At 45.3% G+C, this 26,013-nt stretch overlaps 1 protein-coding gene across 2 annotated transcripts; it reads right to left on the reverse strand.

The window, feature by feature from the left end:
• Positions 1-216: 216 nt before the first annotated feature.
• On the reverse strand, positions 217-25,058 carry SLC18A1 (solute carrier family 18 member A1). 2 transcript variants are annotated; one of them, XM_090288945.1, is made up of 15 exons: positions 24,886-25,058; positions 22,915-23,275; positions 22,276-22,334; positions 16,791-16,874; positions 15,883-15,975; positions 14,288-14,377; positions 14,005-14,048; positions 12,257-12,317; positions 12,081-12,176; positions 5,227-5,305; positions 4,235-4,286; positions 2,901-2,964; positions 2,532-2,651; positions 2,172-2,305; positions 217-832 (listed from the first exon to the last, which is right to left on the reverse strand). In XM_090288945.1, the coding sequence occupies exons 1-15, from the start codon at positions 25,007-25,009 to the stop codon at positions 719-721; spliced, it is 1,575 nt and encodes a 524-aa protein (XP_090145071.1). In that variant the 5' UTR covers positions 25,010-25,058; the 3' UTR covers positions 217-718. The 2 variants fall into 2 exon arrangements, with proteins under 2 accessions (XP_090145071.1, XP_090145072.1); XM_090288946.1 differs by lacking the exon at positions 2,172-2,305.
• Positions 25,059-26,013: the final 955 nt, after the last annotated feature.

Here is a 26,013-nt window from a genome sequence, read left to right on the forward strand (position 1 = left end):
TTTTTCAGTCTAAGAGGTTGAGGGAAGGTGGAGACCCACAGAGGAAACAGTGAGAATGCCAGTAACTCAAAGCCTAAGATAAACAGGCTGTTTTTTCCCTTCCATTTGGTAACAAAGAAGAGAGAGTCCTCCATTTACTGAGGGCAAAGTCACATTAGCAGCTGTAGGCTTAGCCATAGAGAAAAAAAACACTAAAAACCAGGCTAACACTCTCCCAAATTGGCCATTTAGCAGCAGTACAATGTTGAGGATGCTTTCTCAACTTAGCTGGAAAAACTCAGGGAGAACAGAGCACAGAACCCTGCATGGCTGCTGGGGACGTGCCAAAGGAAATCAGGCAACAGATCAAATGAGGTTTGTCAGTCACCCCACTGGTTTCAGGGGCACGTTGTGCTCATTGCTGCCTCCGGAAAATGAGTCACCCCTTGCAGAACCTGTCATGGCTCGAGTTCAATCAGCCTCCCAGAAGCCCAGGAAAGAGCATCACTGCCCTCCCACAAAACCTGGGCCACCTGAGGCATTGACACATGGAGGGAGAGCTATGGGTGACACCAGTGAGGTGAGGAGAGAGCCCGGGGAGGTTAAGAGACACCCAGGGCAGCGGGAAGTGAAGCCTACTGAGTGGCCCATGGCGGTCAGGTCCTAGGGAGAGAGGTGGTCACTGAAGTTCGAGCCTCAGAGAACCACATGTGGGGGGCTCAGGGACCACCTTCTGCTGCTACTCCTCACTGCCGGGCTCCTCGTCACTGTCCTCCCCCAACGGAAACGCCCTCAAGGACGTCTGGACTTCGTGCACCCGCAGCTCCATGGGGCAGTCCTGGCTCAGAATCGCCTGCAGTGGGCGGCAGGAAGAGAAATCACTGCACAGCTTACTCAGTCTCCGCATTCCCTTCCCAGCTGTAAGGGGCAAGGAGATGGTGACTCCCAAACCAGTAGAAAATAATTAGCAGCAAAGGAGAAATGTGATTAAATCTTGAATCAGGGGGTCTCCGAGTCAGAGTTAACAGTATCAGCACACTTACTAGTCAGGAAGGGGGCATTCCGCAGCTCAGCACAAATGCTTCTGAGGACAAATGCCTCTGAGATCAAAGGGGGTGGGGGGGCAGTCATCACCAAACTCTGGGAAATGGGAAAATGTAGCTAGACAGCCCAGCAAACAAGATAGGGAAATTTCAAAGAAGAGCTGGAGACAGACCTCTAACCAGATCACCCTGAGTTAACTATCACCCTCAGCTAATTAAGTTAATTGCGTTAGATTGTAACTCTGGAGTATCCAGTATGGAAAAATGGAGGAGGGGGAATGGGGGGGTTTACTCGTGTTAGGATAAAAGCAACCTGCTTCATGTATTGATTTGGGTTTTTGGCTGCGTCCAGAGCTGCAGATCTGTGAATAAACAGCTGCCTCAGTTACTGCTAAAGTCCTGTGTCCCAGTGTTTTTATTGTGAGCATTTCTCACACAGCTAGCTCATCCATGTCTAGTGTGACTCAGGAAAGACTCCAGGAACAAGCACAGGACCCTCTTTCTGCTTCATGTATGTGCACAGGCCTAGTCAAGATGAACATCTGATATCCTGTAATTTAATCCTAACAGCAATAGTGCTGGCTGCAGCTGAAATTGGCAGCCCCCACCCCTCATCAGACCTTCCTTTGTTCCATTGTTCCCTTGAGCAGCCATTACATCCTCCCCAGCCCTCCCATACCCTCAGGGTGCTCATGCTACAATCAGAGAAAAGTATCTTGTTACAAAATCATAGGTTGTGGTTCTCTCCCCAGCAGTTTGGTATTTTAAGAGGTGACCTAGTAAGGACCAAGGACTCGAATGAATGACCCAGTGGAATTCTATCCATTTTAGGGAGATAATTTGGTAACGCATGCTTTGCTCATAACTACAGCCTTTGATGGTCCCAGCTCCCAACTCTTTATAAACTTCCCATTTTCTTTGTTTACTTCTGACCCTGCCTAACTGCCTGCAGTAGGAGAGGAAGTGGTTATGTAGAGAAGGGAAAATAAGGAAGTCCACAAAGTACAGATAAAGATGAAAAAGGGATCAGAAAACCAGGCAAAGCAGAGAGATGATTCAAAGGGGAGGAAGTAAGAGCACAGGATGAAAAGGAATGAGAGAGACAAGGAGAGACACAAGATTTTTTTAGCAGGAGTCAGAGACGCTTACCAGCTTCTCCTCCTTGGCTGGGGGGCTCCTCAGGGAGAAGCAGAGAGGGGCGTAGGTGATGTTGGCAACTCCGATGATGACCATGAGCCACGGGAAGCCGACAGCACGCACAATGGCACCACCTGTGGATGGGCCTGGGTGGAAGAAATCCAAGTCACCAGTATTTATGAGGCTTGATCACACAGAAGATACCATGTGAGGGTCAGCAGGTGTCCCAGAGGATGTCCCAGGGTCAAATATCTCCAGAATCCGGGGAGGATTGGCCTCCCAGCTCCACTTCCAGCTGGTAACCAGTGGAAAAGGGAGACTGGGACACCAAGTCCTGGATGCTCCTTCCTGCCATCCCCCCAACCAACATACCTATAGCAAAGCCCATGCAAAAAGCCACATCAGCGATGGCATAGACACTCCCATACACAGAGGTGTGGCGCAGGTCCACCAGGTGTGCCATGATGGGCATCATAGAGGAATCCACCATGCCTGTGACCAGAGCAAACAGGACACTTCTGTCTGCAACATCCCAGGCCCCTCCCTGTCTTTGCATCCTCCCTCCGCCTCCTCTCTTAGTTCATTTGCTTAGCCTTCGGTCCCCCCACTCAACACAATACCCATTCCAGGTAAGAATATGAGCTTGCCTCTCCATACCCCTGTCAGCTGCCCTGTGATCCTTCTGCCTTTCCACAGACTAACATTCAGGGCCTTCTTACTTCCTTTAAGGGCATTTCTTACCTATGGCAAAGCCAAGCCCTGCATTGGGACCAATGAGGCCAAAAATATTACGAGCCAGAGGAACCTGTAGTAGGAAAGGAGGGAGAGCTCATCAGGAGTCCCGCTGGGCCATGCGGGTACAGCTCAACAGTGAAGCACGTTCACCTGAAATTCATTCACATGTGTTCTGTGCCACATGTGTTGTCTGCTTGGATTCTCCCACTTCCTTATGAAGAAGACCCTTTACATCCACTTGAAAGATATGAAAACTAAACTGGTGCTCTATGGTCGAATGCCCTGCCCAAAGTTACAGAGCTCCTATGTGGCAAAATCAAGTTTGAACCTTAGGTTTGACTGCTTGATAGCATAACAATGGTCCTTTTCTGTTGCATGGACCCTCCCTCCCCATGCCCCTCGCTCCAGACACACACTTCAGTCCTCCTTCTTTACTGAATGGAGTTCCTCTCATTTCTATTAGCAGCAGCATCCAAAGGTCTAGGTTAAGGCTTAGCTCGGTAGCCACTGGAGCAAGAGAGGAGATACCAACAACCAATTGCACATAAGCTAGAGGGCAGGTGGCATGTTTGGTGCCACATCAGCATGCCTGTGATGCTCATTCTCTTGCACTCCCCACCCCCCACGGAAGCCTTCCTTTCCTCTTTTCGTGGTTTCTTCCCTTCCTCCCTGGGCAACTGTCACCCAACCTGCTACCCCGACACACTCACCCCTCAGAGGTTTAATGTACCATTTAGATGTTAGTGGCTGATACTAATTTTGGGAAAGATTCCTCAAGGGGTATTTATATTTTATTAACAGTATTGGCTAAGAGTCACTGCTGTGGTCTGTGGATGACCTTGACTGCCCTGTAAGTGTGCTTATAATCCCCATTCCAGAGAGGAGAAAATGAAGGCTTAGAGAGCATAAAGGGTGCTCTTGAAAATGGAAAAGCCCTTCTTTCCTTGTTCTTCTATCTAATAGTCTGTTGCTGGAGGCTGAGGCACAGCTGATGGCCCACCTGGTGACTATGGGCTCTGCCAGGATGGGGTGAACAAATGAAGTCATAAAATGCACCATCTTGCTGGTCCGGAAATAGACATCGACATGCATTGCTTCCTATGCCCATGCACAGAGCCTCAGCCCTCCAGCTGTAGCCCTCCCATTGCCCCCTCCACTCCTCCTCCACCTCTTTCCAATGGGACACCTGGTGGCAGCTTTCCACTGCTAAATTCCTACTGACGCAGAAATGGTCTTTCTGGCAGTCCTCGCCAAGTCAACTCTCTGCTCATTTTAAAGGAAAATGGTGTTTAAATGTCTGGGTCTCCCTCTCTTTTCTCAACTAACCTTATTATACTTACACAAAGCAAGCTGGTACCTACTACCACCATGCCAATCAGGGAGCAAAGCCACCTGGGAAAAAGAGCTGTCGTTAAATGGTGCCAAGGGGAGAGGTCCCTTCCACCCGCCACCCCATCACCACCACACCGGCTAGTCCTACCACCCCTAGTTCCAGGAACCCTGTGGGATGTTGGAAGATGAACACATCTCTATGTGACCAGTTTGTACCCAGGTGAGCCCTTTCTCTGTCCTTTCCTTCCCCCATCTCTTCCCTGCCTCCATGCCTCTTTCCACAGCAGAAGGTGTGGGGATCTGAGGGGAACTAGTCTTCCTCCTCTTAGAAGAGGAACTAGTTGACTGAGAAGTACTGACCCCTTAAGAGTAACCCTCAAACTTAATTTATGTTGATTCCCAGTTCAGACACCCTCTCCTCTATTCATATTTTATTTGGTCTTCAAGATCCACCTCAGAAACCAAAAAACAATAGTACAGAACTTCTTTCCTGCTCTGGTTGCCTAGAGCAGTGGGTTTTAAATTTATTTTAAAAATCTTGATGCTGACTACAAAGATGAAATTAGAGCTGTTCCCACTGTAGTGGAGGAGCAGGATCCAGACTCGTACCTCTTGGCCCCCAAGGGTTGGGGGGCCTCTGAGGCACCTCCACGGAACACAGTTTGGCAACCACTGCCCCCATAGAACTGCTTTTTCTCATATCTGTCCGCTGTGGGATTATTTTATCTCTTCAACTAGACAACATATGAAAGTAAAGGCTGTCCCTCAGATATTCACTGCTTCCTCTGTAGGAACCAGCTCAGGACCGACCTTCCTTTCTCCTTCTGGCCCTCACCGCATGTTTACCCTATCCTCCCTGTGGGCAGTTTTTGTCTGTATGCACCTGTCCTAAACTTTCCACCTCAGAGGAGCTGTTCATCATCCCAGGTGCAGGGACAATTTCAAAAGGATGTGCTATCTTACATTCCTCTCACTCTTCCCTGATCCCTAGTCTACGTACCGACCCATCTTGTTGGCCATCACACCAAAGAGGTTGGTGCCAATGAGGTAGGACAGGCTGGCAGGCAAGAAAGCTAGACCTGTAGGAAGACATAGGTGTACCCCTCAGGACATGCCCTCTTTACTCTAAAATACCTGATCCTACAAGACAGGGAAGTCCCCCCATTACCTTCAAGGATTGCAAAGCAGTTTGTTTGGTAGGTTGGAGACCCCTGTGCAAACCCAGAGTGGATAACAGAGGATCCCACACTTGTGCATTCCCCAGGAGCAGGACCTTGTTCAGCTTCAATACACATAATGTACTTTCAGTTCCCCACTTAGACTTCTGGGTAGGCAGCCCCAGTGAGCCATTCTAAGATATAAAATACCCTTGACCATCAGTATAAGAACATGAGCATTAGAGAAAGACATACAGGTAACCCCCGTATAACATGGTTGTTAGGTTCCTAACAAATGCTGTGGTATGCAAATCCGTGTTATAAGACAAAAAGAACTAGTACAAAAGGGGGGGTGGTTAGGTTCCAAAAATTTAAAAAACATAGTATATTTTTTTAATTAAGAGAAATCTTTATCAAAGCAATTTTCATCAAAGCATTACATATTAATATGAATTAAGTAATGTTTTCTTCGTCATCACTACTAAGCTCCATTAACTGAACAAGTTTTCTTTTTGACAAGATATCCCCATCCTCTGAACTTTATTCAGTATTATCTTGACTTTTGTGCTCTACTTTTTGCAAAAAAATCTGTTATTTTAGATTGGTGCTTTTAGCTGAGAGATCTTTATAAATTTCGCTATATGGTGCTAAGCACCTTTGAAGTTCTCTGTTAAACTTTGTGCTCCTTTCAGTGCAAGGATCTTCATTTAAGAAATATTACTAACTGGCTAAGTCTAGGACTCTCTTTATGCTTTTTAGAGTAAACTGTTTAACTTCTTCATTTTCATAAGTTATCTTGGCACATTCCAGATGTCATTTCCACCAAAATTGCTTCATCAGTTTCTTCTTCTACCAGCAATTCCTGGATATCTTCTACAGTCATATCGTGTTAGAGCGAAACCGTATTACAGAACTGTGTAATATGGGGGATACCTGTACATACTTCCTGGGAACGACATCTCCTGCCTTGCTATTTACCTGCCTTTCTATTGCTGACGTCCTGATGTTGGTTAGGCTAGTAAACCTTTCTGGGCTTTGGTTTCACATCTGGGAAAAACAAAGCTATGGTTATATAATAACAGCTTACACTGAAGAGCAAATTAGATCATGAATTTAAAATATTTTATAAACTGAAGCCCTGGTCACATTGTGTTCTGTGACAGTAGAGTCAGGCACTCTGGAGCTGGACTGTGGAGCCCACAGCTTTGGATTCACTCTGTGGCTCAGCCAATTGTTAGCTCTGTGACCTTGGGCAATTTATTTATCCTCTCTGAGTCTCAGGCATCTGTCCATTCATTCAGCCCTTTTAATGAGCTTTTATTACATGCCAAGTATTCTAGGGGCTAGGAATAGAGCGGTGAATAAGGTAGAGGAAATCCTAGTCTTGGGGAGGGAGACAGACAACAAATAAGTAAACAAATACAGGAAAAATATAATTTAAAAAAATGATAAGTTTTGTAGATAAAATGTGATGATATGGCAGAATGACCAGAAATGGGGGGTCAGGGAAGGCTTCTTTGAGAAGGTGACATTTAAACTAAACCTAGAATAACCAAAAGAGAGTTTTCAAGCAGGAAAAAAGAAAACAAAACAAATAAACAACAGTCCCCCAAAACACCACTTCATGCAAATACTTAAAGAAGAAACTACTTAGTCTGTTCTAGGAACAGGAAGAGGGTCCACATGGCTGAGGCTCAATGAGCAAAGTGGGGAGCGATAGGAAGTGTGTGCCTGGAATTCAGACCTTATCCAAAGTGGAATGGGAAGTTTTGAAATGACATACTCTGATTTGTTTTTAAAGTCCCTGGCTGTGGTTAGAAGAGTGGCTTCACAGGACAAGAGAGGAAGCCAAAAGACTCTCTGCAGAACCTAAGAGAAATGCGGTAGCATCTCAGCTTAGGAGTCACTATGGAGAGAAGAGAATCGAGTGGGAGGCATTTTGTAGGTAGCGTCAGTGGAATTCTGCTGGGATAGGGCACAGGTGTAGCAGGAGTCGGGAAAAGAGAGAAATCAAAGACAACTCCCAGGTTTTTGTCTAAACCTACTGGTGGCTGGAGACGGGAGAGGAAGGGAGAGCTTGGAGGGCTCATAAGAGGTTTGGAGGGCTTATTAGATGTCCAGCTGGAGACATCGAGCAGTTGGGCTCACAAGTCGGGTTCCAAAGAAAGGCCCTAAACACAGGTACAAATGTTCGACTAACTGGTGCATGCACTGTTCCTACAGCTGTAGGGTGGCTGGGCTCACCTACAAAAGATCAGGGAGAAAACAATAGAGACCCATGGTCTGGGACTCTGAGGACTCCTCCCTTTGAAAGTTAGCAGATGGGGAGGATATAGAAAAGGGGAAAAGGAGCAGCCAACGAAGTGGGTGAAGGGGGATGGAATCCAGGAGGCAAGTGGGGAAAAGGAGTTTGGCCTTTGAAAGGAGCAGAGATGCTGAAGTGGTAAAGAGAAGGTGGTGACGTGGGCCCAGGTGCAGGGAAGTGAGTATGCTTAGCAATGGGAACATGTGAGCCCCCTTCTCATTTCTCCTATTTTCTCAATGACCCGGAGTTGAAAATGACAAAGGTGAAGGGACAGGACTGTATAAGAGGTCTGAACGGAGAAGAACAAAAGTTGTTTTGGAAAGTGGGGCAGAGAACATAACTAGGGGACTCACAGAAGGATTGTTGGACAGTGTAAAAACCTGTCTTAGTCAACTCTAATTAGAAATAAAATTTAAAAGAAGATTATAGTGGAGCTGGAAAAATGAACCTATTTTAGATTTGTGGCCATAAATCTAAGGTGAGACCAGTAGCGTGGCTGTGTGTTTTTCTACAGTCCCATTCCACTGTTCATGTGCAGACAAAGCACTGCAACCAGATAGGTTTAACCAGAGTCAAGGCTTTTCCAGGTGACAACCCCAGGGGAAGAGTGGGCCAAGGAACACCAATGCCTTCAAAGGATTGGCTCTGATGGTGGACTTGGATCCACCTTGAAGGAATCCAAGCTGAATAAAGAAGGAAGTGGAGCCATAAGTCGTGATGAAAACAGAACAAGAACTGAGGCCAATAGTGATCTCGAAGTGGTCAAAATTGGTTGATGTGGGGGTCTTAGAATACCAGAGCAGAATATGTGTAAGGTGATAGCTGGACTCTTGGAATGGTGATTTCAGAGGTGATACCATTAACGATGATGTCAAGGTCAAGGTTCTATGAACGTTTGATTGGTTAAGGTGGAGAGGAGAAAAGGATCATAGCAAAAGGGTAGATTAAGGGATAGGCCAAGATGTTAGAGGGTTATCTACCCAGATATTGATGTCACCAAAAACAGGGACAGGACTTGAGGTGAAAAGATTGACAGCTTTAATGAAGGAGATGGGCTAAGGGGTGGGCGGTATAATTTAACAACAAGATCTTCAAAGGAGTTGGGGTTTTTGAAGGAGAATGAAGAAGAAATTATTCAGAAGCAGCAAAGGAGGAACACGGGCTTTGCTCAGGAGGGCTGCAGAAAACAGTGTTCACAGGAAACACCCAGGTGTCCGCGCAAGGAGGTGAAGGGCACATAGAGAGACAAGGCTGAGGGCACCAGGACAGGGACTTCCCTGAGACCCAGGGTTTGGGAGGGCAATGGGAAATTGGGTCAGAATAAGAAACCTCTAAAGGACGGGGATAATAGTAATTCCTATGCGATACATCAGCTGTGAGGCTTCAATGACATAATGCACATCAACCATTTTGTATAGCTACTGGCCCAGATTAAGTCCCCACTGAGCATTGGCCTTCATTAGTGTCATCTGGTAAGAAACAGGGTCAGGACGTGGGCCTAGGCCTTCTCACTGCAGCTCCAGGTGTCCCCACCACCCTCACCACCAGTGCAGCAGCCAGATGGCTCTGGCTCAAGGGACTACTTGGCATCAGCAGCATGAGTTTCCGTAGGTGTGCCCAGCCTCTCTGTCTCTCTGTACTGACAGGAAACAGTGCTGCCCAATAGAAACTATTGTGATGATGACAATGAAGCCCAAAGTCAACAGTTCCCCAGTTACCAGCTGATGGCTTGTTTGCTTTTAATATTCTCTTCTATGGGTGTAAGTGAAGTACACCTTCGTGGATTTGTTTAGCTGGCCTGTACTGCATGGCAATCTATGTCAAACTGTATCTATTTGTTTACGTTTAATTGCTTTTAAAAAATTAGAAGGTATGCCTACTCAACTGTTTACCTGATTATCTGGAAACAAGTTCATCTAGGAAGCTTACTAGCCTCCTAGATCATTACCTTAATGTCATTTTAAACAACGTTAAACTTTCTGAATAAGATTTTCCTCCATCAAAGTGGCTTGTTCTTTAGGGCCTGGGTATAGCTGGCATTTCAGTGGCATATTATGCAAAAGCGGTGTGCCAGGCTGTAGGTCCACAGACACACATGTATTTTTAACAGTGCATCTTCAAGGGGTGCAGACGTCACAGAGCTGTTATTGCCAATGTGATTTAAACAAAAACAATTATGAAAATAGTCATGATTTTAATTTACCAGGTATATCCTATATTCCATGCATCGCACTAATCCTTTTAGAATTCATATAACCATTTAATCTGGGAAACAACTCTGAAAACCGGCTCCATTTTTACAAATAAAAAAAGTGGAGTTATCAAGAGGTTAGAAAATGCATCCAAGGTCACAACCGGTAAGTGGCCGTCAGGCCTGTTTCCACAGCCTGAGCCCCGCTCTACACTCGCTGGGAGCAATGAGCACTTGGGACATCGGCTGCTCAGTCACAGATGACAGCCCCTCTCAGAAGCCTTATTCCCTTTTCCCTCCCCCCACGTGAGAGGTGTCCTGCATTTAGGGCAATGTTTTTCAAAGTGGGGCCACTGAGGCCATCTCAGCAATACCCAGAAATTTACTAGGAACACAAACTTGTTTCACTGACTTGCTGGGTAGGGCCCTGCTATCTGAGTTTTTGACAAGCTTTACAGGCAATGTGATACAGATAGCACTGAGGTCCGGGTAAAGGATGGAGGAAGACGAACCCTCCTTGAGCTCTGATGTCCTTGCAGAGGGGACCGGGTGAGATCACATTGTGAGCTTCCTCAGGTGTCTCATCTGCCTCTCTGCCTCTCCTAGCCAGAGGCAACAATGCTGCCTATAGATACTATTGTGATGGTTACAATGAAGCCCAAAGCCAACAATTCCCCAGTTAGTGGCTGATCGCTGATTTGCATTTTATAGTCTCTCCTGTGGGTGAAGAAGGCTGTGGAAGGGCCTTTTGGAGCTGTGGGTCCCACCCGCATGGCTGGAGCCTCGGGGCGGGGGATGATGGCTGGCACCAAGCACTGACTAACTCAATTAATTGTCATGGTCAGAGGCAGCTGCAGCCCAGAAAAATTCAATTTGGGGCTTGGAGCCTTGCTTAGAACTGTCCCCTAAAAAATTAGATTTAGAGCTTTTTATTGCATGCTGAGCCACGTCAGGTCCTTATCGGCTTCCCCTCTGGCCCCATAAGCCTCTCTTCCCTGCAGTGATGGAGCAATGTGCACGTAGCCTTCTCTGTCCCTGTCCTCAGGCTTCCTGAAAAGGAGAGAGGAGGCTGGAGGCCTCTCTCCTGGGCCCAGAGCTCTCCTGGGATACAGAGTCCAGCACCTTCCCTGGATGGGGGTTACAGAACAATAGGCTCCAGAAGCTCCCCTCTTAGAGGTGCAAAGATAGCAAAAAAAGTAATCTGAGATTTTACTGCCTATCTCAGATGACTTTGTTTTCCTATGTGGAATCTAATGGACAAGCTGAATTAACAAGCAAAATAGAGACAGAGCAGGCTGACAGCTCTGGAGTGGGGTGGTTAGGCAGGTGCTAGGAAGTGGGGGGGATCTAGCAAAACGGAAAAAAAGAGAGAAAGGACTTAGGGACGCAGACAACAGTGTGGTGATTGTGAGGAGGAAGTCGTTGGGTAGGGGTGGAAGAGAGTATGAGGGATAGATGGTAATGAAAAAGCTACAATAAAAATAATGTAAAAAAAGGAATCTGGGGGGAAGAGACTTGAAGACAGAAAACATGATGGTAATGGTTGTGCATTAATGTTCTACAGGTGCAGGACTGACAGTTGTTCCTCAAGTGACCCTTTGAACTAGATAGTATTCTTTTTTTCAGATTTTATTTATTTATTTTTAGAGAGGAGAAGGGAGGGAGAAAGAGAGGGAGAGAAATATTGATTGGTTGCCTCTCACATGCCCCCAACTGGGGACGTGGCCCACAACCCAGGCATGTGCCCTGACTGGGAATTGAACCAGCGACCCTTGGGTTCGCAGGCCAGCACTCAATCCACTGAGCCACAGCAGCTATTCTGATGCCTATTTTAGAGATGAGAAAAGTGGTGCTCAGAAAGTTTCTGTGATTTGCACGGTTTGCATAGCCAATCAACAGAAATGAAAACCTGCATTCTTAGACTAGAAGTCATTAGTGGTTCAACCACACGGGAAGTTGATGCTCTATGGCCCTACCAACCACCCCCCTCCCCTGGCCCTTCTTGGGCTGCTTCTTGGAAGGACTACCCACCCAGTCAGGCTTGATTCACAGGGTGAATGGGCAGGTAATTCTATAAAGGAAGCACATCGTCCCTCTGGGACCCTGGAGACCCGGACCTAGTGATGCTTCTCGATGATCTGAGTTAGGGCCTGTGGCACACAACTCTGCTCAAGCCTGAGCTGGGGACCAAGGTTACTTACCCAGCTGCCACTCAGGGGAGCACATGGTCTGCATCATCCAGATGGGCAGTGTGGGCTCCAGTATGGCCACTCCCATGTTGGCAAAGCAGATGGAGCCTGGGGGGACAGTTCTGTGAACCCCTGTGGCTGCCCTGAAGGCAGACCCTCCCAACCCAATGGCGGTGTTGTCAGCTTACCTGCAGCCACCAGGATATAGGGGTCTTTGAGAAGTGTAAGGAGTGGGGTCCCCTTGGCACTCTGAGAACATGGAGAACAAAAATTTCCATTTGTATGGTATACAAATCTCCCCTTTTTCACAGAATCTGAGACTGTATGGACCTGGAGTCAGTACCGACCTCACAGTCCCACTTCAGATGCCAGTCACAAGTAGTGAGTTCCCAGGTTACTCACACTTTGGTTTGACTTAGCTACAAATTCAAGGTATTTAGAGCAAACTTCCCTATGTTTTTGCATTTTTAATTTCTTTCTCTCTCTCTCCTTTCTTCTTTCTTTCTTTCTCTCTTTCTCTCTTTCTCTCTTTCTTTCTTTCTTTCTTTCTTTCTTTCTTTCTCTCTTTCTCTCTTTCTCTCTTTCTCTCTTTCTTTCTCTCTTTCTCTCTTTCTCTCTTTCTTTCTTTCTTTCTTTCTTTCTTTCTTTCTTACTTTCTTTCTTCATGGTTTGATGTGAACTTCCCAGAGCCCTCTTTGGCTTTGGGGCAGACAAATACCAACTCTGCCATTTGACTGTAAGGATGCTCTGGGGGGAGAGGTGGCCTGTATGAGCTCTAAGATCTTCTTAGCTCTGGGATGTTGTAATTACGGATATTCAGGTCCCAAAGTCACTGCCTCCTTTGTACAGAAAACAATACAATAATTGATACATAACAATACAAGAATAAACTCTGTTTTGCATGCTCACAATTGTAAACTTACTTTTGCCCCACCCTGTATATTAAATATATATTAAACTCATGACTGTATGTATAGTATATATAAACAGCACATGAATATAGATATATATATGTAGTCATATACTGCTTAAAAATGGAGATACATCTGAGAAATGCGATTGGGCAATTTTGTCCTTGTGAGAACATCATAGTGCACACTTACACAAACCTAGATGTTACCACCTGAAACACTCAGGGTACATGGTGCAGCCTATTGATCCTGGGCTTCAAGCCTGTACAGCATGTTTCTGTACAAACATCATGAGATTAAATCAAGGACAAGAGAAAATTATGCAAACACGAGACATAGCGCCCACAGGATGTATGATGCCGCCACTGGTGTAACACAGCATACTGTTATACAACGAACACTTGTTTCATAAGTAGAGAGAGTACATTCTAAAATAATGATAAAAAGTATAGTATAGTTAAGTACAGAAACCAGTAACATAGCTGTTTATTATCATTATCATAATGTACTGCACATAATTGTATGTGCTATACTTTTATACAACTGGCAGTGCAGTAGGTTTGTTTACAGCACAAACAGGAGTTACACATGGTGCTATAACATTAACATGGCTGTGATGTCAGAACGGCTACAGTGTTACTAGGTGGTAGGAATATTTTTTAGCTCTATTATAATCTTATGAGACCACCATTGTATATGCAGTCTCTTGTTGACCAAAACTTTGTTATGTGATGCATGACTCTGTGTGTGTGTGTGTGTGTGTGTGTATCACATAAACATTCTTTAATTCTTCATAAGGCCCTCACTCCACCTCTGTCCAACCTCAAGCCAGACTCCCGCACCATCCCCTGCACTACCCTAAATATGACTCTATCTGGAAATCCAAGTACAGTCCTCACTTCCCCTGACGCAATTTCTCTTCACCTTTCTTCTTATGGTTTGACAGGGATGATCTAGGGACACCTAAGTCACTGCCCTTAGCCATTCTGTATATCCCTTGGCATTGGAGCTTGGAGTGTACTCACCTCAGGAGAGAATTTGGAAGGCTGTAAAATACAAAGCTGGAGTGCTAAGGAAGAAAGAGGGAGAGAGACAGTTCAGTTTATCTGCTGATTAGTTGGAGGCTCCAATAACAGCCACGTTGCTATCACCAAACCACAGACAGCTCTAAATCCCTAAGTTTCTTCCTTCCTTCCTAGGATGGGGCAGTCCTCAATCCATTCAAACATGTCAAGACCCACACCACAGCATAATGCATTCCCAACCTGGCCTGGGCCACCTGCCTGGTGGCCTTGTATGGTGACTTACCTCCATCCAGTAGTGCAAGGAAGGCCAGGATGAGGAAGGGTGCAGACTTCCCAACAAACTCATACATCACACTTCCAAAGGGAGCTCCCACTTGAAAGGCAAAGCAGATACAGATTCCAGAGGTGAAGGCCACGTGCCCGGCAGCATGGCTTGTCCACATGGACCCCATGATGTTTACTAAAGGCTTAGGGGCTGAGCTTCATGTGAGATTCTGGGGATTCAGAGCTGAAGAAGACCTGGTTCCAAGGTCTGCGTGTGCTAGTGGAGGAAACGAGCGTGGTGGTGGTGGTGGGGGGGGGGGGGGTAAATAATTAGAACATGGTAAAAGGTAAAGTTCAACAGTAAAGGTTCCATCTACAAAGGGCTGTGTAAGCACAGTGGAGTGAATTCAGGAGGCCACAGGGCTTTGTCAGGTGCATAATACTGGTAAGGAAGAATCATGTGCAAAGAACACAGAAGTGTCAGAAAAGAGAGTGTGGTTGGAGAAGCAACAGAAGAAAAGTCAGTTCTACTAGACTACATGTACTTGGGAGAGAAAGAGTAGAGGTGGGGAAGGTTGAGGCCAAAGAGTTAAGGGCCCCATATATCCAGATGCAGCATCTACTTGGCCTTGTAGGCTAGGGAGAAGCACCAGTACTTGTTCAGCTGGGGAGAAATCCCACCAGCTCTGGGCGTAGGGAGCTTCTTCTGGAGCCGCTTAGAGAAAAGAGAGACTGTGCAAGAGAGGAGGCAGGAGGCTGGTGGCACGTTCCAGCTGAGAGGGGACAGGAGCTGGCCTTGGGGAAGTGGCTGTAGAGAATACAATGGGCGTGTTCATTAGGAAGGGAGAGGAGAGAAAGGAGACAGGGATGCACCAGTCTCAGTTGGGTGTTTGGGTAGGTGGGTACTAGGGAAGAGCAGGGGTTTTGTGCCATCTGTTCCCTGTGGTGGTAGAGGGTGGGGTGTGGGCCTGGCAAGAGACTTTCAGTGTTTTCTCCCCATTTAGCTTGCAAGCTCCTACAGGGCAGGAACCGTGTCTGTGCTAGCATTGTGTGTGGCATGTAATAGGTGCTCAGTCAAAGCATGTGGCTTGTTGGACTTGTCAATTAAGTCATAAGAAGGATGAACCTCAAAGAAGGGACAGCCTTATGGTTTGAAGCTTGGGATTCAAGCCCAGAAAATCTGTCCCAGTATCCTGACTGTGTCATTTCCTGGCTGTGTGACCTTGGATGGCTGTTAACTTTCCCTATTCTCATCTCTGTGTTGGGGGCAACCACTCCTCCTTCAGAGCATGGTGCTGAGGATTAAAGGAGATTATGTCTGCAATGCATTTAGTGCAAAATGAGGCAGTGGCCCCTTACATGGGGAGATTCAGTCTCTTGATTAGACTAGGTTTCTGGACCATTCCCAGACCCTTAAATGTCATTCAGCTTCTTAAGGGAAAAGTGATTTCACCTTTCCTGGACAAAATTTCAGGACTCAAAACATGATTAGACAGAGAAAGAAGGAAAATACTGTCTTCTCTGACCTTGGAAATACCTGCCTCCTGGAGCCAACTTGCAGAGTTGCAGTTCTCCACCCTCATGATCCTAGACCTGGAGCTGGGTGCCACTTACCCAGCACCCCCAAAGCCAGGCCCCCCAAGGCGATTCCCATGGCATGGCCTCTCTCGTAGTCATCAGTGTAGACACTTGCCAGCATCCCAAGACCTGAAGGAAAGTGACAGATGGAGTCAGCATCTCAGCTAGAGTTTCAGCTTGAAAAGTTTACAAAACCTAACCCACAGTATTTTACAAATGCTTCCTCAATGGTCCCTCCAAATTCCCACATTGCTCATTCCTATTCAGAATATTGTTGGAAGGGCCAGTCTCTGGGAAGGGTAACACAGAATGCTATTGTCCCATGACATTGGATTTCACATCATTTTATCATTTCCTAGTGCATTTCCCTGAATGAATAGACATGGACTAGGTCAGGGAAGGGAAAACCTAGGAACACAGAGCACTGTTCTATTTAGCGGGAGTGCCTGTGGGAAAGCATGGAGGCACTGAGTGTCTGGGAGAGAGCGTGACTGGGCGCACCTGTCCATGCACTCGTGGGTAACACGGCACAGGATGACATTAAATAGAGTGTTTGATGACATTTTGCAAACTGTGATGCTGTTACTGGTACTGTTAACATTACTGTTCCTATGAAATAGTAAGAGGGGGCAGAGAAAAAACCAGAGTGGCATTAAATAAAAGCCTGGCCTACTTCTCGGTTTTACCTTGGGTTTGATCTGACCTGAGCTAGGTGCATCTCAGCATTATCAGAGGAAGTATGTCGGGCTTAGGAATTTATACGCCCTGCCAGCAACTCTACAATTATCTTGCTTTTGAATCACAATTTCTGCCTTCTAGGGTATTTTCTTTAATTTTTTCATATAAACCTTACAATAGGGTCTGAAGGTAGTAAGAGATGGTAAAAGAGGTGGTGCGCGCCCGTGCTCATGGGTGTGCATGTGAGTGTAAGATGATAGTGTTACCTGCGACAGATGAAAATGAGGATCCGATGCCTTGAAGGGTTCGAGCCACAAAGAGCAGGGCATAGGTACCAGAAAAAGCAAACACTGGACAAAGAGAATGGCAAGAAGATTCCAGTTAGCAAATTGCCTTTGTTCCCTGGTCACTGGAAAGCCTGCCCGTGATATTACAAAGATGAGCCATTATGCCTACATTTTAATAAAGCATGCTCACTGCCCCCCCCCCCTTTTTTTTGGAGTTCTCTTTCTAATCTTCCACCCCTGAATCCGGACTGCATTTTAATTGGTATGAAGACTGAGAAACCACAGAAACATAAACCGACTCACTGCACAGAAGATGGAAGGCTGGATTTCCACATTTCTTGCCCAAAGCCCAACATCCAGTATTGTGTACATTGAAATCAGGACTGTCTAAGAAGGCCAAGGCCCTGGGCTGGGAACTTGTCCTTAGACCCTATTTCTGGATCCTCTTTATGCAACACTCAGATTTGACCTTTGCCATTGCTGAGCCTCAGTGGGTCATCTGAAGGATGGGGATAAAAAGCTATGTGTACTTGAAGGACTACAGCCAAATCAAATCAGTATTTACTAAGCAATACTGAACATAACACGCAATGTGCTAGCCTCTTAGCAGCTATGAAATAGAGACAGCCAGTACATGCCCTTGAAGAGGTAAGGTCTACTAGAGACTAACATACACAAAACTGAGAACCAAATAGAAGTATGTTATCAAAAACTAAATTACAGGGTATTGATGGTAAGGTTGGTAAGTTCAGACATGTCTCACCTCCTGTTCAAAGGCAATGCCCACAAAAGACAGAAGACTCCCTCCCAGACTGTCTGTATCAGCAGAACTGAAATCCCTTTGCCCATTCATTACAGATGTCTTTGCTTGTCTGATGCCTTATAATCTCCAACTCCTTCCCGACATGATCACACTGTCTCCCAAACATGCACGTGCTTGGTCTCTCCTCACGGGGCCTCCACTTCAAGGTCTTCTGATTTCTAATCTGATCAAGGTTAGCTCTTCTTATATCCTTTATCAACTCATCTCGGTTTGCCCAGTTAGCCTGGGGTTTTCTTTCTTTCTTTCTTTCTTTTTTTTTAAGTATATTTTATCAATTATGCTATTACAATTGTCCCAACTTTTCTCCCTTTGCCCCCTGCCACCCAGTACCTCCCTTCCCTCCAGAACCACCCCCCCCATACTTAGTTCATGTCTATGGGTTATGTGTGTTAGTCCTTTGGCTTCTCTCTTTCTTATGTTATTCTTAACATCCCCCTGTCTATTTTGTTCCTACCAATTATGCTTCTTAATCCCTGCACATTTCCCCCATTTCTCCTCCTTCCCCCTCCTGGCCGATAACCCTCCAAATGATCCCCATACCTATGATTCTGTTCCTGTTCTGGTCGTTTGCTTAGTTGGTTTTTGTTTTTTTAGATTCAGTTGCTGATAGTTGTGGGTTTGTTGTCATTTAATATTCATAGCTTTGATCTTCTTTTTCTTAAGTCCCTTTAACATTTCATGTAATAATGGCTTGGTGATGATGAACTCCTTTAGCTTTACCTTGTCTGGGAAGCACTTTATTTACCCTCCCATTCTAAATGATAGCTTTGCTGGATAGAGTAATCCTGGTTGCAGGTGCTTGCTTTTCATCACTTTAAATACTTCTTGCCAGTCCCTTCTTGCCTGCAAAGTTTCTTTTGAGAAATCAGCTGATAGTCTTATGGGAACTCATTTTTAGGTAACTCTCTTCTTTTCTCTTGCTGCTTTTAAGATTCTCTCTTTATCTTGAACCGTTGGCATTTTAATTATGATGTGTCTTGGTGTGGTCCTTTTTGGGTCTAGCTTATTTGGGACTCTCTGTGCTTTCTGGACTTGTATGTCTATTTCCTTCACCAAATTAGGAAGGTTTTCTTTCACTATTTTTTCAAATAAGTTTTCAAATTCTTGCTCTTCCTCTTCTCCTTCTGGCACCCCTATGACTTGGATGTTGGTATGTTTAAAGTTTTCCCAGAGATTCCTAAGCCTCTCCTCATTTTTTTGCATTCTTGTTTCTTCTTTCTGTTCTTGTTGAATTTTTATTTCTTCCTTTTGTTCCAAATCAGTGAGTTGAATTCTGGCTTCCTTCTCTTTGCTGTTGGTTCCCTGTATATTTTTATTTCCCCTTGGGTAATCTTCATTTCTTCCCCTATTTTTTTGCTGAACTATATGAGTTCTCTGAGCATCCTTATCATCATTGTTTTGAATTCTGCATCTGATAGGTTGGCTATCTCCATTTTATTTAGTTCTTTTTCTGGGGTTTTGTTCTGTTCTTTCATTTGGGCCATGTTTCTTTATCTACTCAGTTTGGCAGATCCCTGTGTTTGTTTTCATGTATTAGGTAGAGCTGCTTTTCATGTATTAGGTAGAGCTGCTTTCTCTCCCTGTCTTGTAGTGCAGCTTATGTAGCAAAGGCACCTGTAAATTGTGTGGGGCAGAGCCTTAGGTAATTGCCAAGGTGGGGCCACCTGCTTTACCACTTTGTGGCTCTGTTTGTGGTGGGGGTGCTCAGTGAGGGAACAATGCCACTGCCTGGCTTCTGACAATTTGCCTGGAACTTGCCCCATTTTCCGTCACTTTACCCTCTTCCCATATGCGATTGGCACTCTTCCAGTTGCTGCCCTGGGGCTTGTGTTCATTCTAAGATAATGTGGGCTCTTTAAGTGGCAAAAATCAAGCAGTTTCTTCTGCTTCCCCAACCCCCACTGGTTTTTATAGCCAGAGGTAATGGGGGTTTATCTTTCTGGTGCTGGAACCCTGGGCTGTGCGGTCTGGCCTTGGGCTGGGATTGCTTGCTCCCAGGGTATCCCTCTGGATTTTTACCTACCACATGTGAATGTGGGACTGTTCGTTCCGCCACCACTGCTGCGGCGGTTTGTCCAGCCATGCCGCCTCTCCACCCCATCTCCACACATCCACCCCTCCTATCCATCTGGATGAATGTGGCTTCTTTAAAACCTTAGTTGTCAAACTTCCATATAGCTTGATTTTCTGTCAGTTCTGGTTGTTATTTGTTTTTGAGATCTGGTTGTAATTCTTTCTATGGTTGCATGAGGAGGCAGAGCATGTCTACCTACACCTCCATCTTGACTAGAAGTCCTGCCAGGGGTTTTCTTGGCTTTAAAAGAAAACGTCTTGCATCCTGGGAAGCCCCTCAATTGCAGGCAAAGCAGGGTGGTTGGTCATTCTACTTGGGAAGGCCAAAGTGATTTGTTTTTTACTTTACATTCCTAACACAGGCCATCAGTAGCTCCTAATTATACTGAGTATGGTGCCCAGCTGGGGGCTCTTACGTGTGGCAATGGGCAGCAGCAACCTCTTTTTAGTATTTCAAAAACCCTAACTGAATGCTACATAGGAGGCAATAAACACCAAACGTTCTCTAGAATCAGGCCGACTCAAGTATAGTAACACTGGTCATGGCATGGAAATAGTAATCACTATGTAATACATGCAATTTGGTAGATAAGCAAAGCTTTCAGGCTGGGACTTTATGCTAAAGACTATAGGATGCTGGTGGGGAGGGGAGTGGGTGGGGTGGAGAGGGTATGGGAGGGATAAATGGTAATGGAAAAGATACAATACAAATAATGTAAAAAATAAGTAAAAATTAACAATTGCAAAAGAAAGACTATGGGATCCTCTAGCCTTAACTTATTCTGTGGCATGTTTGTGAGGTTGCCCCAGGCATTGAAATCGGGGGTCCTCATGACTTTATTTCAATTTAGCTTTAAATCCTAACTCTAGAAATCGCTCTCTCTCTCCCTTTCGCTTTTCCATATATATATCCTGCTCAGAGACCCAGACTTTTTCCTGGATAATCAGCAACCCCTGAGGCAGCAGGAGACAGTAGCCCTGCCCTGACTGATGATCATGAGGCCCGGACCTCTGCAGGCTAAAGATAACGTGTTGCCCCAAGTCATGTTTCAGCTTCTGAGACCTAAGCTGGGATGATCCCACGGCCACTTTCCCATGAGACTAGACAGAGGGATGCTGGAACAGACATCAGAACTGTCCTCCAGACATGAAGAAACAATTCAGTATCCTTACTCACCTCCAACCAATCAGCCCCCAGCATGACCCTGAGCCCCCTAACCCATGGTATGTTGTGATTTTGCCTTATATAATCTGTAACCTACATGCCATCAGAGAGTTTGGACTTTTGAGCATTAGCTTCCCTTTCTCCTGGGTGGCGTTGTTCATAATAAAATAGCCAATATTTCTCAACTGCAGTTCTCAGTGTTTAGGGTTTGGCTCTACTCATGCGGGTGGACAAACTCTTTCTGCTCGGTAAGAGCATCATAAAGTCTTAGGTAACTAGAAATGTGTCTTTATACTTCACATTCCTTCAGTGACTTTTGCCATCAAGGCATAATATGTATGCCCCATAAAGTGTTTTGGGATGAATTATGTCTCATTTGATGAAACAGCAAATTATTTGTTTTTAATTTACTGTGTAGCATAGACTAAGCATCTAGATGGTCAACAAACATTTCTAACTTGAGTTTTATTGTTTGTTTTGATTCAGCTAGAATTGTCTCAAGTAAGCTGCAGTTTGGAGACAGAACTTCATCTGGCTCCTACACTTTGTACCGTTCCAGCCCTGAATGAGACAACCTCCTTCCTGTTTAGTACTGGTTGATAAGAGTCAAGCCCTGTGCTGGAAGGAGAAGCAATTAAAAAAAGCAGAAAAGTAACAGAAAGGTGATAAGAAAAACAGGAGGGCTAAGGAGGTCTGCAGCTCTGGTCAGAGTATCAGCAGGGGCAGAAGGAGCCACCAGGGGGCCCACTGGCTGCCTCTCCTGCATTGACCCCCACCCCATTCATTCCTTCTTACTCTAATTCTCAGGCTCAATTTCTAGACTTTTTTTTTTTTTTTCCACTTACTGGCCTTATTCCACCACCATTTTATTAGGAACATTCATTGGAAACTGAATGGATTATTTGTCCTTCTCTTTCTTGTTTCTGTAGCAAATTAATTTTCCTAAACTAGAACATTTCCTAACCTTTAATGTTCTTACTTGAAGGCAGTAGACTTTGGGGTATTTTCCAATTGCTCTTGTCCAATTTAGATTCTTTGTTTGTTGCCCTTTACTTTTGCATATCAAAAATAATATGACATCTTCCCACAGATGAGAAGTTTATACTGAACTCACTCAGGGATTATTGATACACATACATTCTATAACATACACAGTAAAACAGCCTTCACAATTTTCCCCAGCTGAAGGAAGTGAAGTATCTGTTCTTCTATAGCAGAATATACAAATTCCGACTAGACTGAGTTGCCATTATTGCTCTAGTTCCCAAACCAAAAACTGCAAAGCATTTAAATCAGTATCATAGGCCACTTAGCTAGCTTGACGTTGATCTCTTTACTGGAGTACATGAGATAAAATCAAAGGTAATCAGTGAAGGGAAGAAAAGAGGAAGCAAATTACTTACTCACTGTGGAGAGAAACATGATAACAAAGCCAGCAAACATGGGAATGTGGTATCCAATCCTAAAAGGGAATTTTTAAAAAGATGCAGTGCCAATAGACATCCATATACATGGACTATACATTGTCATGTAACTGGGAAGAGAAATTCAGTTATTTGAGTACATGGTAAAACATGTCCCCAGATGCAGGTGTAGAGAATGGATGTGACTCATTAATGTACATAAGCAAACAAACAAACATGCAATATTACCCACAGACCAGGGCCTAAATCTTCTTTTCAAGAAAGGATAGCCTAGTCAGAGTGTATACCCTTTTGAAAAATCAGGATAATCCCAAATACAACCACTAAGAAGCCAGTGCTCTGGATTACAGCAGGCCTGTTCCCTCCCATCCTTGTCAGGCTGGAACCATGCTCTAGGACATGAAAATTGCCTCAGTGGTGCGATTCTCTCTGCTGGTCTCTTCTCAGTACCCAATAGTCACTATGTCACTAAGGAAATCTGAAACTCATGGCATCAATATCAGGCTGTCCTTTGGGGTAACCAGTTTTTCTAAGAGCTGACTGTCCTGGGTCTAGCCACATTCAGGAAACCTTAGTCCATTCTCTTATTCCTGAGCCAGCAAGCACCCACTGAGATACCTGTTGGTAAGAGGCCCCACGAATGGGTTGACCAGAAGTTGCATCAGAGCTTTTGAAGCAAACAGAACCCCGACTCGTATATTCTCTTCGTCCAAGAACTCTGGGTCTGGCAAGCAGTCATTTCTATGGGAAGAGATGGCTCCAGTGACTGGTGGAGAGATGGTGCCAGAAGTGCCATTTGTCCATGCTGTGCCACTGGGTGCACTTTCTTCAACAGCCATGGTGTTGTTATCAAAGAAGGAGAAGATTGCGGAAAAAGCAGAAGTGAGAGTGTGCCGGGACGTTGTGGCAGTGGCAGGGTGCAGAGAAGTGTTGACTTCTTTGAACTCTGTGGCATATAGGAAGGTGGGCACAATGGGCACTGAAAGTCAAGAAGGACATGTGGTCAGGGCTAAGGGCATATTGTCTTCTTAACACTAGTCGTTTCGAGGACATGGCTATGAGGTTCAGTTTCATGCTCAAGGCAGGTGTCTAAGTGACATGATTTGAAACCCACTAAAAGATTGTGCCCACCCACATTACACCATTAGCCAAAGTACCTAAATTCCAACCATAACACAATTGGTCCTTATTATTCATAGATTCCATATCGGCTAATTCGCCCACTGGCTAAAATGTATTTGTAATCACACAGCCAATACTTGTGGAGCTGTCATTATTTTTCTTGGACATGTGTGCAGAGGGCAGGGGAAATTTGGAGTCACCAGATGCTCACTCTCCCAGCAGCTGAGGCTAAACAAGGTGGGCTCTGCCTTTTTATTGTGGCTCTCATGCAGAGATGGCAGCGCATGGAGACAGGAGGAGCAGCTGGCGTGGGGCAAGAAGCTCAAGCTCGGGGGCCGGTTGGACAGAGGTGAATCCCAACTCTGGCACCTGTTAGTGAGGTGGCCTCAGACAAGGCACCTAGCGCTCTGCATCTCATTTTCTCTTTTGTAAAGAAAATGGAAAACAGACTCACAGATATAGAAAACAAACTGATGGTTGCCAGATGAAAGGGAGTTGGGGCGACTGGGTGAAACAAGTGAAGGGATTGAGAAGTTGTTATAGAATAGCCATGGGGATGTCAAGTATGGTATAAGGAATATAGTCAATAATATTGTAATAACCATGTATAGCCATGTATAATGCCAGGTGACTAGACATTTTAGGGGATCACTTCATAAGTTACATAATGCCTAATCACTATACTGTACACTTGAAACTAATATAATATTGAATGTCAACTGTAATTGAAAAAAAAAAACTACCAGGATGTGCTGTTTTTAGAATTTAAAATTAAAGTCTATATGGGATGTGTGTATATATATTTCTCCTAGGAGCAGTGATTCAGCATTGGCTATATTCAGTGTTTGCAGCAACTTTAGAGAGTATAACTACCGTGCGTACAGAGGATTTGACCATATTGGATTAACAATTTGTCTCAGAAAGCTTCATATTTAAAAGCATATATTTTACCCAAGAGGGGCAACATGTTAGCACCCATTTAGACACTAGCATAACTGAATGTAAAGAAGAATAGAATACCAACTAAAAAAAGCAGGGCTGAGGGAATGAACCACCAGAAAGGTAGGTTAGGTAAAAAGCTGGATATCCATATAAAGTATGTTATACTAGTAGAGCAGAATTTGGGAAGGCAACACAGTGAGAAGATGCTCACTGTCCCCAAGGTCACCAGAGTCGTTAGCACCTGGGGAAGACGGGGGTGGGGGTGGTGAGGGGCGTGGAGAGTAATGCCAGTTCTGGCTCCAGTCAGCCTCCTTTTGGTCAGATACGCTGAATCTCCTTCTCTTTGAACATCTGCAGCTTTCAGCAATGGTTGGCAAACTTCAGATTCCATTTTCTGCTGTTCCCTCCAATTCCCAGCAACCTCTGTGTGTTTTCAAGCATGAAAGTACCTTCACTGCTGAAAGCTCGAGGGGTGCATGTTGCCGGGACCAGAGCCAATGACCCCCACAGAGACCCTGGACGTACCCACCACGGTGAGCAGCATGTTGTCCAGGAGCAGAGCCACAAACACCACCCCCAGCACCAGCTTCCGGGACTCTCTCCCCTCCTGCAGCAAACGCCGAGGGGCGTCCCGAACCACCCTGAGCATGGCGAGGACCGCGCTGGGGCGTCTTCTCTTCTAGGTTCTGAGGGAAGGTCCTGTTGTCTTGCGCCGCTTTTACAGAAGAGGGAGAAGGTCTGGCCAGAGCTGTGAAACTCACTATGAAAATACAAAGGATAGAGTTGCAGGTGGTAGGATGCTATGTGAAAACTTTTCCAGGCCTGTGTCTCTGTTCACCTCTTATCCAGCTTGCTAACTCTTTCCGGTTCCGAGAAGGCCCGCCGAGGAAGCAGCGCGGAGCAGTTGTTCATACTGGAATTCTGCTTCGCATATCATGAGGACTCTGGAGACCACCTAGCTCCATTTTCCAATGTCAGACACTTGCCTGTCACCTCAATGATTACGTCACATTTGAAGACTACTTACTTACACTGTTATTTACTTAATCTTTTCTTCTAACTCAAAAAACAAAAACAGAAACAGAAAACCCCCGAAATACTTGTTTTAAAAAAGAACTTCACGTGCCATGCCAAAACCAAGTTATGCTCTGCCTTTATGTATCACGCAAAACTATCCCGTGTGCTACGAGTGTGACTCATGCTGCCAACTGAGAAACATGGATGTAGACCAAGCCTTTCCTCTCGCGGATGAGAAATCTGAGACTCCAAGCTGGGAGACTTGTCTCAGGTTACACAACTGGTGTCAACCTGGAATGAAATCCCAAACGTTTTAGCTTTCAGGATTATACCCCACCACCAGAGGTGGATTTAACGCCGGGCGCACCAGGCGCGCCCTGAGCCTGGACTTCGGAAGGGCCTTGCAAAACCCCAACTTTACACTTTTTTTCTAATAACACCAAGTTTGGTTTCATATGTGAAATCTTAATTACGTACAAGTTTACAATCAGCGATAAAACCTGATAGTATGATTATATTTGCTTATTTTCATTTATTTCATTACTACACTGCATTCTATACACATACTACGCTGCATAGGCCCCCCGCGGCTGCGCTACCGCTCAATGGAGCAATAGAATCATATTTGCTACTTTG

This window comes from Furipterus horrens, unplaced genomic scaffold, assembly GCF_987537825.1.
Source record: "Furipterus horrens unplaced genomic scaffold, mFurHor1.1.pri manual_scaffold_10, whole genome shotgun sequence".
In the NCBI taxonomy this organism is placed as follows: Eukaryota; Metazoa; Chordata; class Mammalia; order Chiroptera; family Furipteridae; genus Furipterus; species Furipterus horrens.

Coding starts and splice junctions, on each gene's coding strand:
- SLC18A1 (XM_090288945.1), bottom strand. CDS start 25,009: ATGCTCAGGGTGGTTCGGGACGCCCCTCGGCGTTTGCTGCAGGAGGGG. Junction 16,875..22,275: donor CATGTTTCTCTCCACAGTGA/GTAAGTAATTTG, acceptor CTCTTTGTCCAG/TGTTTGCTTTTTCTGGTACC. Junction 5,306..12,080: donor CTCCCCTGAGTGGCAGCTGG/GTAAGTAACCTT, acceptor GTCTTCCTACAG/GTCTAGCTTTCTTGCCTGCC.